Source organism: Ranitomeya variabilis, chromosome 4, assembly GCF_051348905.1.
Source record: "Ranitomeya variabilis isolate aRanVar5 chromosome 4, aRanVar5.hap1, whole genome shotgun sequence".
NCBI classification, from domain to species: Eukaryota; Metazoa; Chordata; class Amphibia; order Anura; family Dendrobatidae; genus Ranitomeya; species Ranitomeya variabilis.
In genome coordinates, this window is record NC_135235.1 from 470,226,402 (window position 1) to 470,239,621 (window position 13,220).

Here is a 13,220-nt window from a genome sequence, read left to right on the forward strand (position 1 = left end):
TTTACATGCTTCTTTTTCTTCTTCTGATACGGTATATTTTTGGCATGTTCTGGTTGATCCCTTTAGATGGGAGTGGTGCCCTCCAAAAAACTTAGTTTCTCAGCCTAAGTTTAACGTGTATCAGATAAGTAGTGTTTGTTTCCATTTTATAGTATATCCTGCTGCCAATTTAATTTCCTAAACTCCTGGACCATATCTTTCTAAAAACAATTTTTTGTTAAATTGCATTAAATTATAGCAATAGCACACCATCTGCATTCAGATGTTCCAATATATTATGTGCTCCGGTGTAAAAATTTTGAGCAAAAAAAATGGTCACATCTGCTCCTTGTTAACCAAAATAGCTCAAGAATAATGTGAATAGATGTTGTCTAACTAAAAGAGTTGAAAGTTTCTGCCATGCCATGCAGTGTGTGAGAACCCTAAAGCTCCCTCTGCCCCATACCAGGAAACCAGTCTCTGTTACAGGTTGTCTAGGAGCTCCAAGTGATACCACTAATGATAGACATGCGCATGGATTACAGTAAAGGTGTTCTGTGTTTTTCCTCATTCTTATAATTCATATAACTGACCCCTTAGAATCAATGGTGGGCTACATGTTCTGGACTTTATAATCACATGCTGTTTTATGCAGTTATACCACAACAAACCTGCTGGATAGTGTATTGCATTTATACAAAATCTACCACTAAACAGATGACCTCTAGTTTTTTTTTCATCTTTGATGGAGCCTTGTAAGCTTAAAACCTACTAGGAGGCTTGAAGGACTATCATCTGCCCACTTCAATACCAGTAGAACTCCATGATTTTGTTTTAAGGCTTAAGGAAGAAAACGTGATGTCCATTATCAACAGGAGATTCCCCAAATTAGTGTCTTCAGTTTGTTGCAAATGTGGATTTTATAACTGTCTATTATTCTGCTGACATTCGCCAATGCAGGAACCTAAGCAGTGACGTAAACTTCCAGTAACCCGCCAACACTGTGCATCCTGTAAAAGACTGACAGAGGGAGCCCAAAGTTGAGAATTGAAAACCAAACTGAAAAGCCGTAGTATTGACGCTCCAGACCATTTGCATACTGAGGATGCTCTCCAAAAGCTGACATGAACCAGAGCTGCAAAACAAAGGGCAGCATAAGAAGATGTAGTGTAGGAAGGGAAATCATCATAGCATAATAAATACTATACGCTAGTTATATGCTCTAAGTTTTCCATGAAATGTCTTTCTTCTCATATTGCTCCATCATTGGTTTAGATATACAAAAACAATTATAAGAACCTTTGCATTGCATCTATTTGGTTCCAAAGACCAGTTTATAGGCAATAAGAGAGAATACAAATTAAAAGAGAACCTGACAGCTGAAACATGTTGCTCGATCCAAGGGCAGTATGAATCAGACATTGGCTGAATGATTTCAGCCATATACAGCTCTGGCAAAAATTAAGAGACCACTGCAAAATTTTCAGTTTGTCTGATTTTTCTGTTTGTGGGTATTTTTTTGAGTAAAATGTAAATTGTTCTTTTATTCTATAAACTTCTGACAACATGACTCCGATTTTCCAAGCAATACATTTTGTATTTTTTTTCTGAAAAGGAGAAATGGTCAAAATAGAAAATAAAAACCAGTGCTTTCAGACCTCAAATAATGCAAAGACAACAAGTTCATAATTATTTAGAAACAACAATACTAATGTTTTAACTCAGGAAGAGTTCAGAAATCAATATTTTGTGGAATAACCATGATTTTTAATCACAGCTTTCATGCGTCTTGGCATGCTTTCCACCAGTCTTTCACACTGCTCCTGGGGCAAAAATTTAAGCAGTTCTTCTTTGTTTGATGGCTTGTGACTATCCATCATCCTCTTGATTACATTCCAGAGGTTTTCAATGGGGTTCAGGTCTGGAGATTGGGCTGCCCATGACAGGGTTTTGATGTGGTGGTCTCTTAATTTTTGCCAGAGCTGTATGCTTAACTTTGAAATGTTGCGGTATTTCAGAGAAAAGTACACTTTACTAGAAGGCTGGGCCTCATAGTAGGCTAATTGGAAAGAGCAGTCCCCAGCAGATTCTCCCCACCTGCTGCCGGTGACTGACATGTCTCTACACATTCACACAGGGAGAGATCTGTCACACAAGGGCAGTGGGCAGGGAGAAGCTGCTGGCGACTGGTCTTTCTTACTAGTATCCCATGCAACTAGGTCCCCGTGACTTTTAAAGTATGCATTTATCTGAAATAGAGCAGTGTTTCAGACTCAAACGTATCTGTCTGAGTTCATAATAGTTAAAAAAGTTGTTAATGGTGGAGCTTTGGTTGTGTTGGGCTAGTTTTGAGTACAGCATAATGTCTATTAGAACGTAGATAATTCAGATAGCTATAGAAAGCTCAAATACAAACCTATTTGTAAAATGAAACTGAAAAATTTGATAAAGCAAGGTATTTTTTAGGAGCACTGGTACTGATAAACACGCTAATGTCCCTAATATCCATTACAGCAGCACAACCTATGAGGAATTTCTCTTCCATGCGATCTGATAGGACAGATGGAAATATTAATCAACACTTGGCATGTAAAAGTTTGTTCACCCCTGCTCAAAATGACTGTTATTGTGAAAAGTTAAGCAACTTGAAGATTAAATGATCTCTAAAAGGGCTAAGGTTAAATATGACACATTTCCTTTATCATCTTTTATATTTTAAAAATTACAAAAAGGAAAATGGGCTGATGCAAAAGTCTGAGCACCCCGCATGGTTTGTATCTGGTAGCACCCCGTTTTGAAAGTATAACAGAAGGTAAATGCTTTTTGTAGCCAGCCAAGAGTCTTTCAATTTTTGTTTGAGGGTGTCACAACTCTGTGGTCAGAATACCCAGGGCCAGGGTCTCCTTCTCTGTCCCTAACACTAGGGGCACCCTAACTATTCCTGCTCTTCGGATTACTTCGGATAGTGAAGACGCCGGGGCCATGTACCTTGCTGAACTCCTTAATAAGACCTATATCTGTCCCCCTGACCACCCAGGAAAATGGGGAGAAATAGTGTATGTATGTACACAAACCAGACTAACAAGGGAGGGATGTACAGGGATAAATTAAATACCAAACTACCAGAGGAGCACTGGGTAGTAAAGGAAGGAAACCCATACAGGAGAGAAAGAGGATTTGCACACAGCCGAAACACCAAGTCACAGTCACAGATCAACACTCCAAATGCCTCTACCAACAACCAACACCTCCACTCTAAACCAGGCAGTACAAGACTAACACTGGCATTCTAGTTTGCCAGAGGTGCGTATATATAGTAGAGGAGAGTGGTCAATATCGAACAGCTAAGATCAACCAAGCAGGAAAGCTTCAGAGACTCTGAGCTGCACACTGCTGAACGAAACCTGCACTGTTTAATATGAGGGAGAAATGCTTCAAATCAGTGCATGAGTATATGAAGTCAGACGCTGTGGTCTTCTAGCCCCTCCATAGTGATAAGCCTGTGACAGTACCCCCCCTTCTAAGAGGGACCTCCGGATCCTCAGGACTGGGTCTATCACGGTATGCAGTTCAAAAGGACCGGATCAACCTGACTGCATGGACATCAAATGCTGGTACCCACATTCTCTTTTTAGGACCGTATCCCTTCTACTATACCAAACACAGAAGAGATGATCGACGAACCAAGTGAGAATCCAAGATCTTGGCTATCTGAAACTCCAAATTCCCAAATTCCCATCAACAATGACCGGAGATAGAGGTGGGGGTGATGGTTCAGAGGACACAGCATATTTTTTGAGCAGAGACTGGTGAAACTCATTATAAATCTTAAAAGTAGGTGGCAGAGCAAGACAGAATGCTACAGGATTGACAACGACCACAATCTAAGGACCAATGAACCTGGGACCTTTAACTAAATGTTCCTCGCGGACAACCACATCAAATCACCAACACACAGGTCCGGACCCAAAAAACATCTCCAATCAGCCACACTCTTATATTTGAACCCCATATTCTTAAAATTATTAAGAATTTCTTGCTACACAGGCGTAATAGATTATGAAAACAATTCATCTTCAGGTATTTCCAAGGAACGATTCCTATTAAAGAATTAAACTGAGGATGAAACCCATAGGCCCCGAAGAGTGCGGACTTACCGGTAGACTCAAGACAATGGTTGTTCACCATGAATTCAGCTAGAGGTAAGTAAGTGACCCAATCCTCCTGATTCTCAGACACAAAACACCTAAGATAGGTCTCAAGATTCTGGTTAATGCGTTCAGTTAGCCCATTAGACTGTGGATGAAAGGCTGAGGAAAACAACAGATGGATCCCAAACTGAGCGCAAAACAGTCTCCAAAATTTAGAAATAAATTACATCCCCTGGTCAAAAACAATATCGGTAGGAATCCCATATATTTTCACTATTTCTCTGAAAAAATTTGAACAAAGGTCTTGCGATTCATGCATCTTGCTAAACCTGTCCACTACCACCAAAATAACTATATTACCTACAGATATAGGTACATCAATAATGAAATCTACTGACAAATGAGTCCAAGATCTATTGGGAAATGCTAATAGTTGGAGAGACCCAGATGGTTGAATATGAGGGGCCTTAGAATGCACACTACAGGCAGCTACATATCCCCGAACATCCTGATGCACCCCAGACCAAACAAAAAGTTGGGTAAGGAGATCTGGGGTGGCTTTACTACCAGGGTATCTGGCCGAGACTGAATCATGATGTTCATTTATAACTTTAAGACTGAGATTCACAGTTATGAACAGTTTACCTAAAGAACGAGCAGCTGGGGTGTCCCCGTGAACCTCTTTGTCAAGATCAGAACTTATAGCAGCAATAACTACCCCTTTCTGTAGTAGAGGAAGCGGTTCACAATTATCTCCACCCTCAGGAAAACAACGGGATAAGGCATCCGCCTTAACACCCAAATTCCCCGGCCTATATGTCATAAAAAAAGTTGAATCTGGTGAAGAGCAAATACCACCTTTCCTGTCTGGGTGTCAGACGCTTAACAGATTCTAAGTGTAAAATATTTTTATGGTCAGTGATTACCATGACCGAATGAACTGCCCCTTCCAAAAAATAACGTTACTCTTCAAAAGCCCACTTAATTGCCAAAAGTTCCCTCTTACCAATGTCATACTTTTCCTCAGTGGATGAAAAGCATGCACACAGACACCATTTACGATGAGATACAGCGTGTGATAATACAGCCCCCACCCCCACTTCAGATGTATCAACTTCTACAATAAATGGCTAAGTGATATCAGGCTGTATAAGGATTGGTGCAGTTGCAAAACATCTTTTCAAGGTGTCAAACGCCTCCTGGGCCGGACTGGACCATTTGGAAAAGTCTGTCCCTTTCCTGGTCATATCCGTCAGAGGTTTGGCCACTACTAAAAAAGTTTATGATGAATTTAGTAGTTTAGTAGTTGGCAAAACCAAAAAGCTTAGTAAGGCCTTTAGGTCCTCGGGATGATCCCAAGCCAATACCGGCCGGACTTTTGCTGGATCCATGCCAAAACCGGTGGACAGTAAAAAATATCCAAGACAAGGGCTATCCTGAACTAAGAACATGCATTTCTCTGGTTAGTCAAATAATTTATTGTCCCTGAGTGTCTGAAGGACTTGCCTGACATGTACCTGATGTGACTAAAGGTAAGGTGAATAAATCAAAATGTCATCAAGGTAGATCACAACAAACCTACCTGCCAGGTGACTAAAAATGTAATTTTCAAAGTGTTGAATGAAAGAGGAAGCATTAGTCAACCCAAATGACATCACAAGGTTTTCATAGTGTCCCTCAGGCGTATTGAAGGCTGTATTCCACTCATCCCGCTCCTCGATGCAAATTAGATTATAAGTCCCATGAGATCCAGTTTAGAAAACCATTTGGCTCCCACAATCTGATTAAAGAGGTCTGCGATAAGAGGGAGAGGGTGTGGATCCCTGACCGTGATTCATGAAAGTCTAGGCAAGGGTGTAACCCTCCCGTCTTTTTTCTTGATAAAGAAAAAATCCTGCAGCAACGGGAGATGAAGAAGGTCTGATATGACGCTTTGCCAGACTTTCAGTCCTTCATGGCCTGCCTCTCTGGACCAGAGATATTGTATAACCTGGTCTTTGGCAGTTTGGCCCCAGAAATCGGATTAATGGCGCAATCATAAGGACGATGTGGAAATAGTTCTTGGCATCCCAGTTCTGAAAACAAATCCACGAAGTCAGACAGGTTTACAGGCAGATATTGGGTACCAACACTAGCTAACTGGGTGCTCAAGCAGTGTTCTTGGCAATACTTGTTGCATTTCACTACCTCCCGGGTATGCCAGTCTACCACAAGATTGTGCAGCGTAAGCTAATGTAGTACAATAACCACAGGAGAAAGCAAGCCCTCTAACATATAACAGTCTATAAAATCAGAGTGCACGGCCCCTACCTGTAAATGCAACAATGGACGACCTGAGTAAAATACCCCTGGCTCAAGAGTGCAAAGTCAATAGCGATAATGGGTATTGATCTCGACAATATTTGTGGTTTGAAGCCACGAGCCTGGATGAAAATACCGTAGATCAAATTAAACCCCGCCCCACTGTCCAGTAAGGTAGAAATGGCCACCTTATCCATGTCAAAAGGATATGACGGGAGACGCCCTTAAAAAATTAAATGAAGGAATTGATGCTGAATTACAAAAGTGGGCCAATGATATGCAATCCACTAAAACAAAAAAATTCAATAGAGACATTCAAGATAAACAGCAATCCAGGGTGTACAGGTGGCAGAATTCATTTGGCCGGTCTCGTTCTAGATTCCGGAATATGTCTTATTCTCGGCCTAGATCTCCCTCTGCACGGTCTAGTAGATCTTCTTACGACGAGGACATAAGGCCTAATACGTCACAATCGGATAATATGCCCACTTCTGAGTACACTAATAAAAGGATTGCTACTAGACAATATACCAAGAGTAAAGGATCGGGGGGGAAAGACATCCCGGACTGGCCGTCAGGGGGGACTCCAGGTACTGAACCTTTCATCGCATGTACTCACTGATTCTCAGTTGGAGGTTCTGGGTAAGGGCTTGACCTTCTCTCCTACGAACCCCTTCAATTACTTTACAGCCCTGAAGGATCTGCATCTTTTCTCCCACAAGTTGATTTAAAAAAAATTACATGGTAAAAAGTCTACTTCAGAGACCATGAGTGAAATTGAGAAGGAGACACTCCGTGATTTGGAGGATCTACTTGAGGAACAAAATATTCCACACGCAAGTAAGTTTCCGTCTTCTGTCTTGCCCAGATCTGCCAGGTTCCCCCCTTGTCCCTGAGCCCAGCAGTTGAGATTTTTAGAAAACTGGTTAGTGAAGATTTCAAAAAATTATCTACAAGACGTACTTATGATAATTTAACTTTCAAACAGCGCCAGGCTATTACACAACTACAATCTTAGCATGACGTTGTTTTTAATCCCGCAGACAAGGGGGGGAAATTGTTGTCTGGCCAAATGAGAAGTATGAGCAGGAGGCTTTCCGCCAACTCAAGGATTCTAAGACGCATCTCAAGTTTTCCTTCAATCCCATGGCCTCCTTCTTGCGTTTTTTTTTGATGGCTTGATGGTCAAATCCCCCAGAGTTCCAACATTTTATTGGCTACCCAAGGTCCACAAGGATGCCCTCGACCCCCCCGGAACGCCCCATAGTATCAGGGATCGGGGGCCTGTGTGATCTTGTGTGTCAATTTATTGATTTTTATTTAAAACCCCTTGTTGAGACCCTACCTTCTTATGTTCGGGACACAACGGACATCTTGGCACGGGTCGATGGCATCCTTGTGGACAGCAAATCCCTCCTCGTCACAGCTGACGTGGAGGGTTTATATACGTGTATTGACCATTCCCAGGGCGTTGAGGCGGTTGAGACTGCTGGACTACATCCTTACTCACAATTTTTTTTGTCTTCAAGGACAATTTTTACCTACAGAAGCGTGGCACAGCCATGGGCACGGCCTGCGCGCCCTCGTACGCTAATCTCTTCCTGGGCGCCTGGGAGAGATCCACCGGCTGCTTCCCATGTGCTGAGCTGGTATTGCTACATTGATGACATCCTGTTTTTGTGGGATGGGTCGGTCCATCAGCTCGAGGATTTCATGAGAATATTCATTGGCAATGCTTCTAAGATACAACTTATGTACACTTATAGTGATACGATGGTTGATTTCCTGGACATCCGCCTGGAGGTTGATATTAACCAGTGCATCCAGGCGGATCTTTTCAGGAAACCGACATTCGTTAATTCTCTACTGCATGCCTCTTCAGCTCATGATCCGTACACCATCAGGGCTGTCCCGGTCGGACAGTTCCTCAGGATGCGACGAATCTCTTCCTCTGACACGAAATTTGAATCACAAGCCTTGGATTTGAAAAAACGCTTAATGGCTCAGGGTTATAGTCGGAGGTGTGTTAAGTCTGGGTATGATCGTGCCAGAAAAACCCCACGTAACAGTCTCTTACACCCAGTCAGGAAGCGTAATAATGTGGGTGGAGATGGACCTATTCAGTTCATCTCCACCTACAATCATGAATGGAACAACATGCGTTCTATCTTGAGAAAACACTGGTCTGTCCTGGGGACGGAGCCCTCCATGATGGCCACTTTGGGTACTTCTCCACAAATGACTTCCAAGAGGTGCAAGAATTTAAATGATGTACTGGTTCGGAGCCACTACACTACAACTCCAAGTAATTGGCACGAATGGCTCTATTTGGGGGTGGTTTCAATGTGGGCACTGTCTTGCTTGCGCCAATGTCCTGCGCTGCTCCAGTTTTGTTTCTGCAGATGGGTCCAAGGAATTTCAAATCAGACAGCAGATTTCCTGTAGCACTACCAACGTGATTTATTATGCTACTTGTCCATATATGTGGGACTCACCACCCGCGAACTGAGAGTTCGTGTTTGTGAGCATGTGCGGGACATTGGTGCGGCCAAGACAGTATCTGACATTTCTGATCTAAAAACAATTCCCTGTCACTTCAAGACGCATCACAAATGCGATGCTAAATTACTTCAGGTGAGGGGGTAATGCTCTGCATATGGAGATAAGAGGCGGTGACAACAGGAAACTTTTAGCACAAATCGAAATGAGGTGGATTGTGCTACTTGATACTATGTTACCGAAGAGTTTAAATGAAACATTGAGCTTCACCCCCTCCCTATGAAATCTTTGCCCCCCCCCCCCATTTCTCCCTTCTTGGCTATATTTAATGCTAGGTTTCTTCCTGTTTCCCTTCAATTTACCCCCCTGTTAGCCGGCTCTAATGTTTTTGTTTTTAATTTTATTTGTTTTTGTGTAGTTTTTAATGATTTTTATCTTTTGCATCACTAGTAACCTGTGACACTCTGGGGCCCATTGTGTCCTCCATCTGCCCTTCTTCTTCCTCTTCGAAAACTGTGGTCCACACCAGGTTGCCACTCTATCTATTACAGACTTCAGGCACATATTTTGGACAAGAGGCACGACCTTTTTCTAGTTGCCATGGCACACAGTTGTACATTCTGAATGGACTGACATCTACTCATTCCTTAGAGTTGCATTATTATGCACAGAGACATTACCATTCTGTGTGGACTTCAACAAGAAGAACGCTATGTTGTATTGTATATACATTGATTGTGGTCTGCTTATGGTTCTTGATATGCATCATGGTGATATGTTCAACTTTGTTATTTTTATGGCCGTGCGCGTCGCGTTGCTGCCAGCTGTTCCCTGTTGCGGACCAGCGTCTTTGGGCTCCATGCGCACGCTCCGGGGGCCCTTTTCACCAAGCGTGCGTGCTGCGCTTGATGCTTGTGTCTGCATTCAGGACCTGGCGGCTGAAATGCACATGCGCCGAAAGCGCCGCTGTAATTTGTTGCCGGCAACCATGTGACCGGGTTCACTAGGGTATTTGAAGGTCCTATTGGGAACCTGATGTTATCCCCTTGAGAAAGCGGCACGGTGCTGCCGTGAAACGCGCTTCGGGATTCATCATCCGGCTGCCCCCCCACCGGGTCCCCTTTACTGGTAAGCATTGCTCATTTACAACAGATTCCTGGTACTTGTTATGATATTTCATTTTTAGGAAATGTGCTGTTATCACTTTCTGTTGTGCTGGCTTATCTGGTGCAGACTTCTAGTCATCTTGACATTACTGGGGTGTTTTGGGTGGTTTCTCAGCATTTTGACTGGTGTCGTCTTGTGAGTGTGTTATTTTGTGGTACAATTATTTTAACTTTTATATGGATTAATTATAATAAAAATAAAATGTGTTACCTATTTTTCATCGATGCTCCGTATTTTTCTCCTTATTTACATGGATCTCAGTTGGTAGAAAAAATTGAGATCTACCAGTGGAGGAAATAAGTACCCTCAGGTTGCCAACCTCCCCGCAATCTGGACTCCTTAGCTTTCCGGCAGCTGTTTACAGTGGAATATGGAAGGACAAGTACCCACAAAAGGACCCTTTCCACCGCAGAAGACACACATTCACCCTTTACGCCGAGCTACCATTGGACCAACAGAACGTGCCGCCCCACCCAACTGCATGGGTTGAATCAGACCCATGTTCCCTTTACTCCAGGTGCCTCGCAAATTGGAGTGTCCCCCTATGTCATTGACGAAGTCAGCGGTCCACATGGATGGCCAGAGACATGACCACCTCAAGGGAGACTGGAGTCTCATGCAGGGCAAGGACATCCTTTACATTTATAGATAACCCTTATTGAGCTAAATATAGAGTGCGGGGTCATTCCACTTGATATTGGTGGACCACCTCCAAAACTCGGAGCAATACTCCTCCACCAGCCGGTCTCCCTGCCGAAGTTGATGTAGCATAGACTCGGTCAGGGAAATGCATTTGGGGTTATCGTGCATGTGACCCAGCACCTGAAAAAATAAAATCCCCACCGGTTGCTCCTCAGTTACAGAGGAGTGAGGACGTAACAAAGTATAGCTTACAAGCCTCCTTGAACATAACAAACTTGTCTCATCCCCCCATAAAACCTGTCAGGCAAAGTGACCTTGGGCTCCACCTGGGGCTGCTTGGGAGTAGTGGTCACCGGATCAGCCATGCTTGAGTGTCGTGTAACAACAGAGCAAAGTTCTGCCACCTCCAGGCTGAGCTGCTTCAGATGCCCAGCCAGAGCAGTAGTAGGATCCATGATGGGTGAAAAAATGTCACAACTTTGTTGTCGGAATATTTGGGGCCAGGGGCTTCTTCCCTGTTCCTAGCTTACTTCTGATGGTGAAGACACCAAGGCCACATGCCTTGCTGAACTTCTGAATAAGCCCTATAGCTGCCCCTTCCCCACCCAGGGAAGAGGAGAGTAGTAGTGTATGTGTGTACACAAGCAAGACTAACTAGGGAGGATGTACAAGGATAAATAAAATACCAAACATACATATAAACACTCACAGACAACAGAAAGGAACAATGGATAGAAAATGAAGAAAAAACAAATAGAAAAGGAAGAGGATTTGCACACAGCCGAAACACCAAGCAACAGTCACAGATCAACATTCCAAATGCCTCTATCAACAACCAACACCTACACTCCACAGCAGGCAGTACATGACTAACACTGGCAATCCAGATTGCCAGAGGATATTATATATAGGAGTGGTCAATACTGAACAGCTGAGATCATCAAAGCCAGGGGCAGGCAAATTAGGCATTTGCCTAGGGCCCTCACTCCCCAAAGGGCCCCCAGCCAGTGGTGTGCCACTAATAGCGGGACACTATGCAGCCACTACGGGACCTGTGAGACAGGTGGACCCAGTGTCAGCAGTGGCGCCGGACCTGTCTCTTCCCTAATCACACATTCAACTGTATCAGTATTATGGATGCTGCATTATACTATATGAGGAGGCATTATACTGTATGAGGGCTGCATTATACTGTATGTGGCTGCATTATACTCTATCGGGCTGCATTATAATCTATGAGTCTGCATTTTACTCTATGGAACTGCATTATACTCTATGGGGCTGAATCATACTCTGTGAGGCTGCATTATACTATTTGGGGCTGTATTATACTATATGTGGCTGCATTATACTGTATGGGGCTGCATTATACCATATTGGTGGCTGCATTATACTATATGAGGCTGCATTATACTGTATAGGGGCTGCATTATACTACATGGGGGCCGCATTATACTACATGGGGCTGAATTATACTATATCAGGGTTGTATTTTACTATATGTGAGTAGCATTATACTAGATGAGGCTGCATTATGTTCTATGTGGCTGCATTTTACTGTATGAGGCAGCATTTTATTGTATGAGGCCGCAGTGTACACTGCAGGGCAGCATTGTACTCTGTAGGGCCTCATTGTACTCTTTCAAGGACTATGGGGAATTCATTATACTATATGTACTATATGGGTGCTGCATTATACTATATAGGGCTGCATTATTTCCCTATCAAGGGCTAAAGACTATTATACTGTATGTACTATATGAGGGATGCGTTTTTCTGTATGGGGTACTATGGGGGACTATGGGGAATGCATTATACTGTATGGAGGACTATGGGGAATGCATTATACTATATGAAGGACTGGGGTGCATTATAATGGGTGCATTATACAATATGAAGGACTATGAGAGCATTATACTATATTGAAGACTATGGGTTGCACATTATACTGTATGGAGGACTATGGCTAGTGCACTATGCTATATGGAGGACTAAGGGGAGTGCATTATACTGTAAGGAGGACTATGCGGTGTGAATTATACTATATGGATGATTATGGGGAGTGTATTATACTATATGGAGGACTTTGGGGAGTGTATTATACTATATGGAGGACTTTGGGGAGTGCATTATACTTTATGGAGGACTATGGTGCACATTATACTATATGGGGGACTATGGATTGTGCATTATACTATATGTAGGACTATGTGGTGCAGTATACTATGTGGAGGACTATGCAGTGCATTATACTAAGCAAGCAAAATGCTGTCTGTTCATCGAGTGATTGATTTTTTTATGCCAGAACAAAAATCATTGTTCTCAGTAGCACATTTCCCGGATAAAACTGCAGATGTGGTGCTGATAACATGATACTGTATGAAGGCAGATTGATCTACTTAGTGATCGGTCTGTGCCCATCATTCTTCCTCTGTCTGTGTAAAGAGGCCGGTAAACAAGCGTCGAACGACTTCAATATTG

The 13,220-nt window shown here is 43.0% G+C and overlaps 1 protein-coding gene across 1 annotated transcript in view; it reads right to left on the reverse strand.

The window, feature by feature from the left end:
* Positions 1-652: 652 nt before the first annotated feature.
* Positions 653-13,220, reverse strand: part of OTOP3 (otopetrin 3) — a 104,826-nt gene continuing 92,258 nt past the window's right edge. The window contains exon 7 of the mRNA XM_077251745.1: positions 653-1,114. Within this exon, the coding sequence (XP_077107860.1) occupies positions 944-1,114 (171 nt within the window). The 3' untranslated portion in view covers positions 653-943. The remainder of the gene's footprint in view (positions 1,115-13,220) is intronic.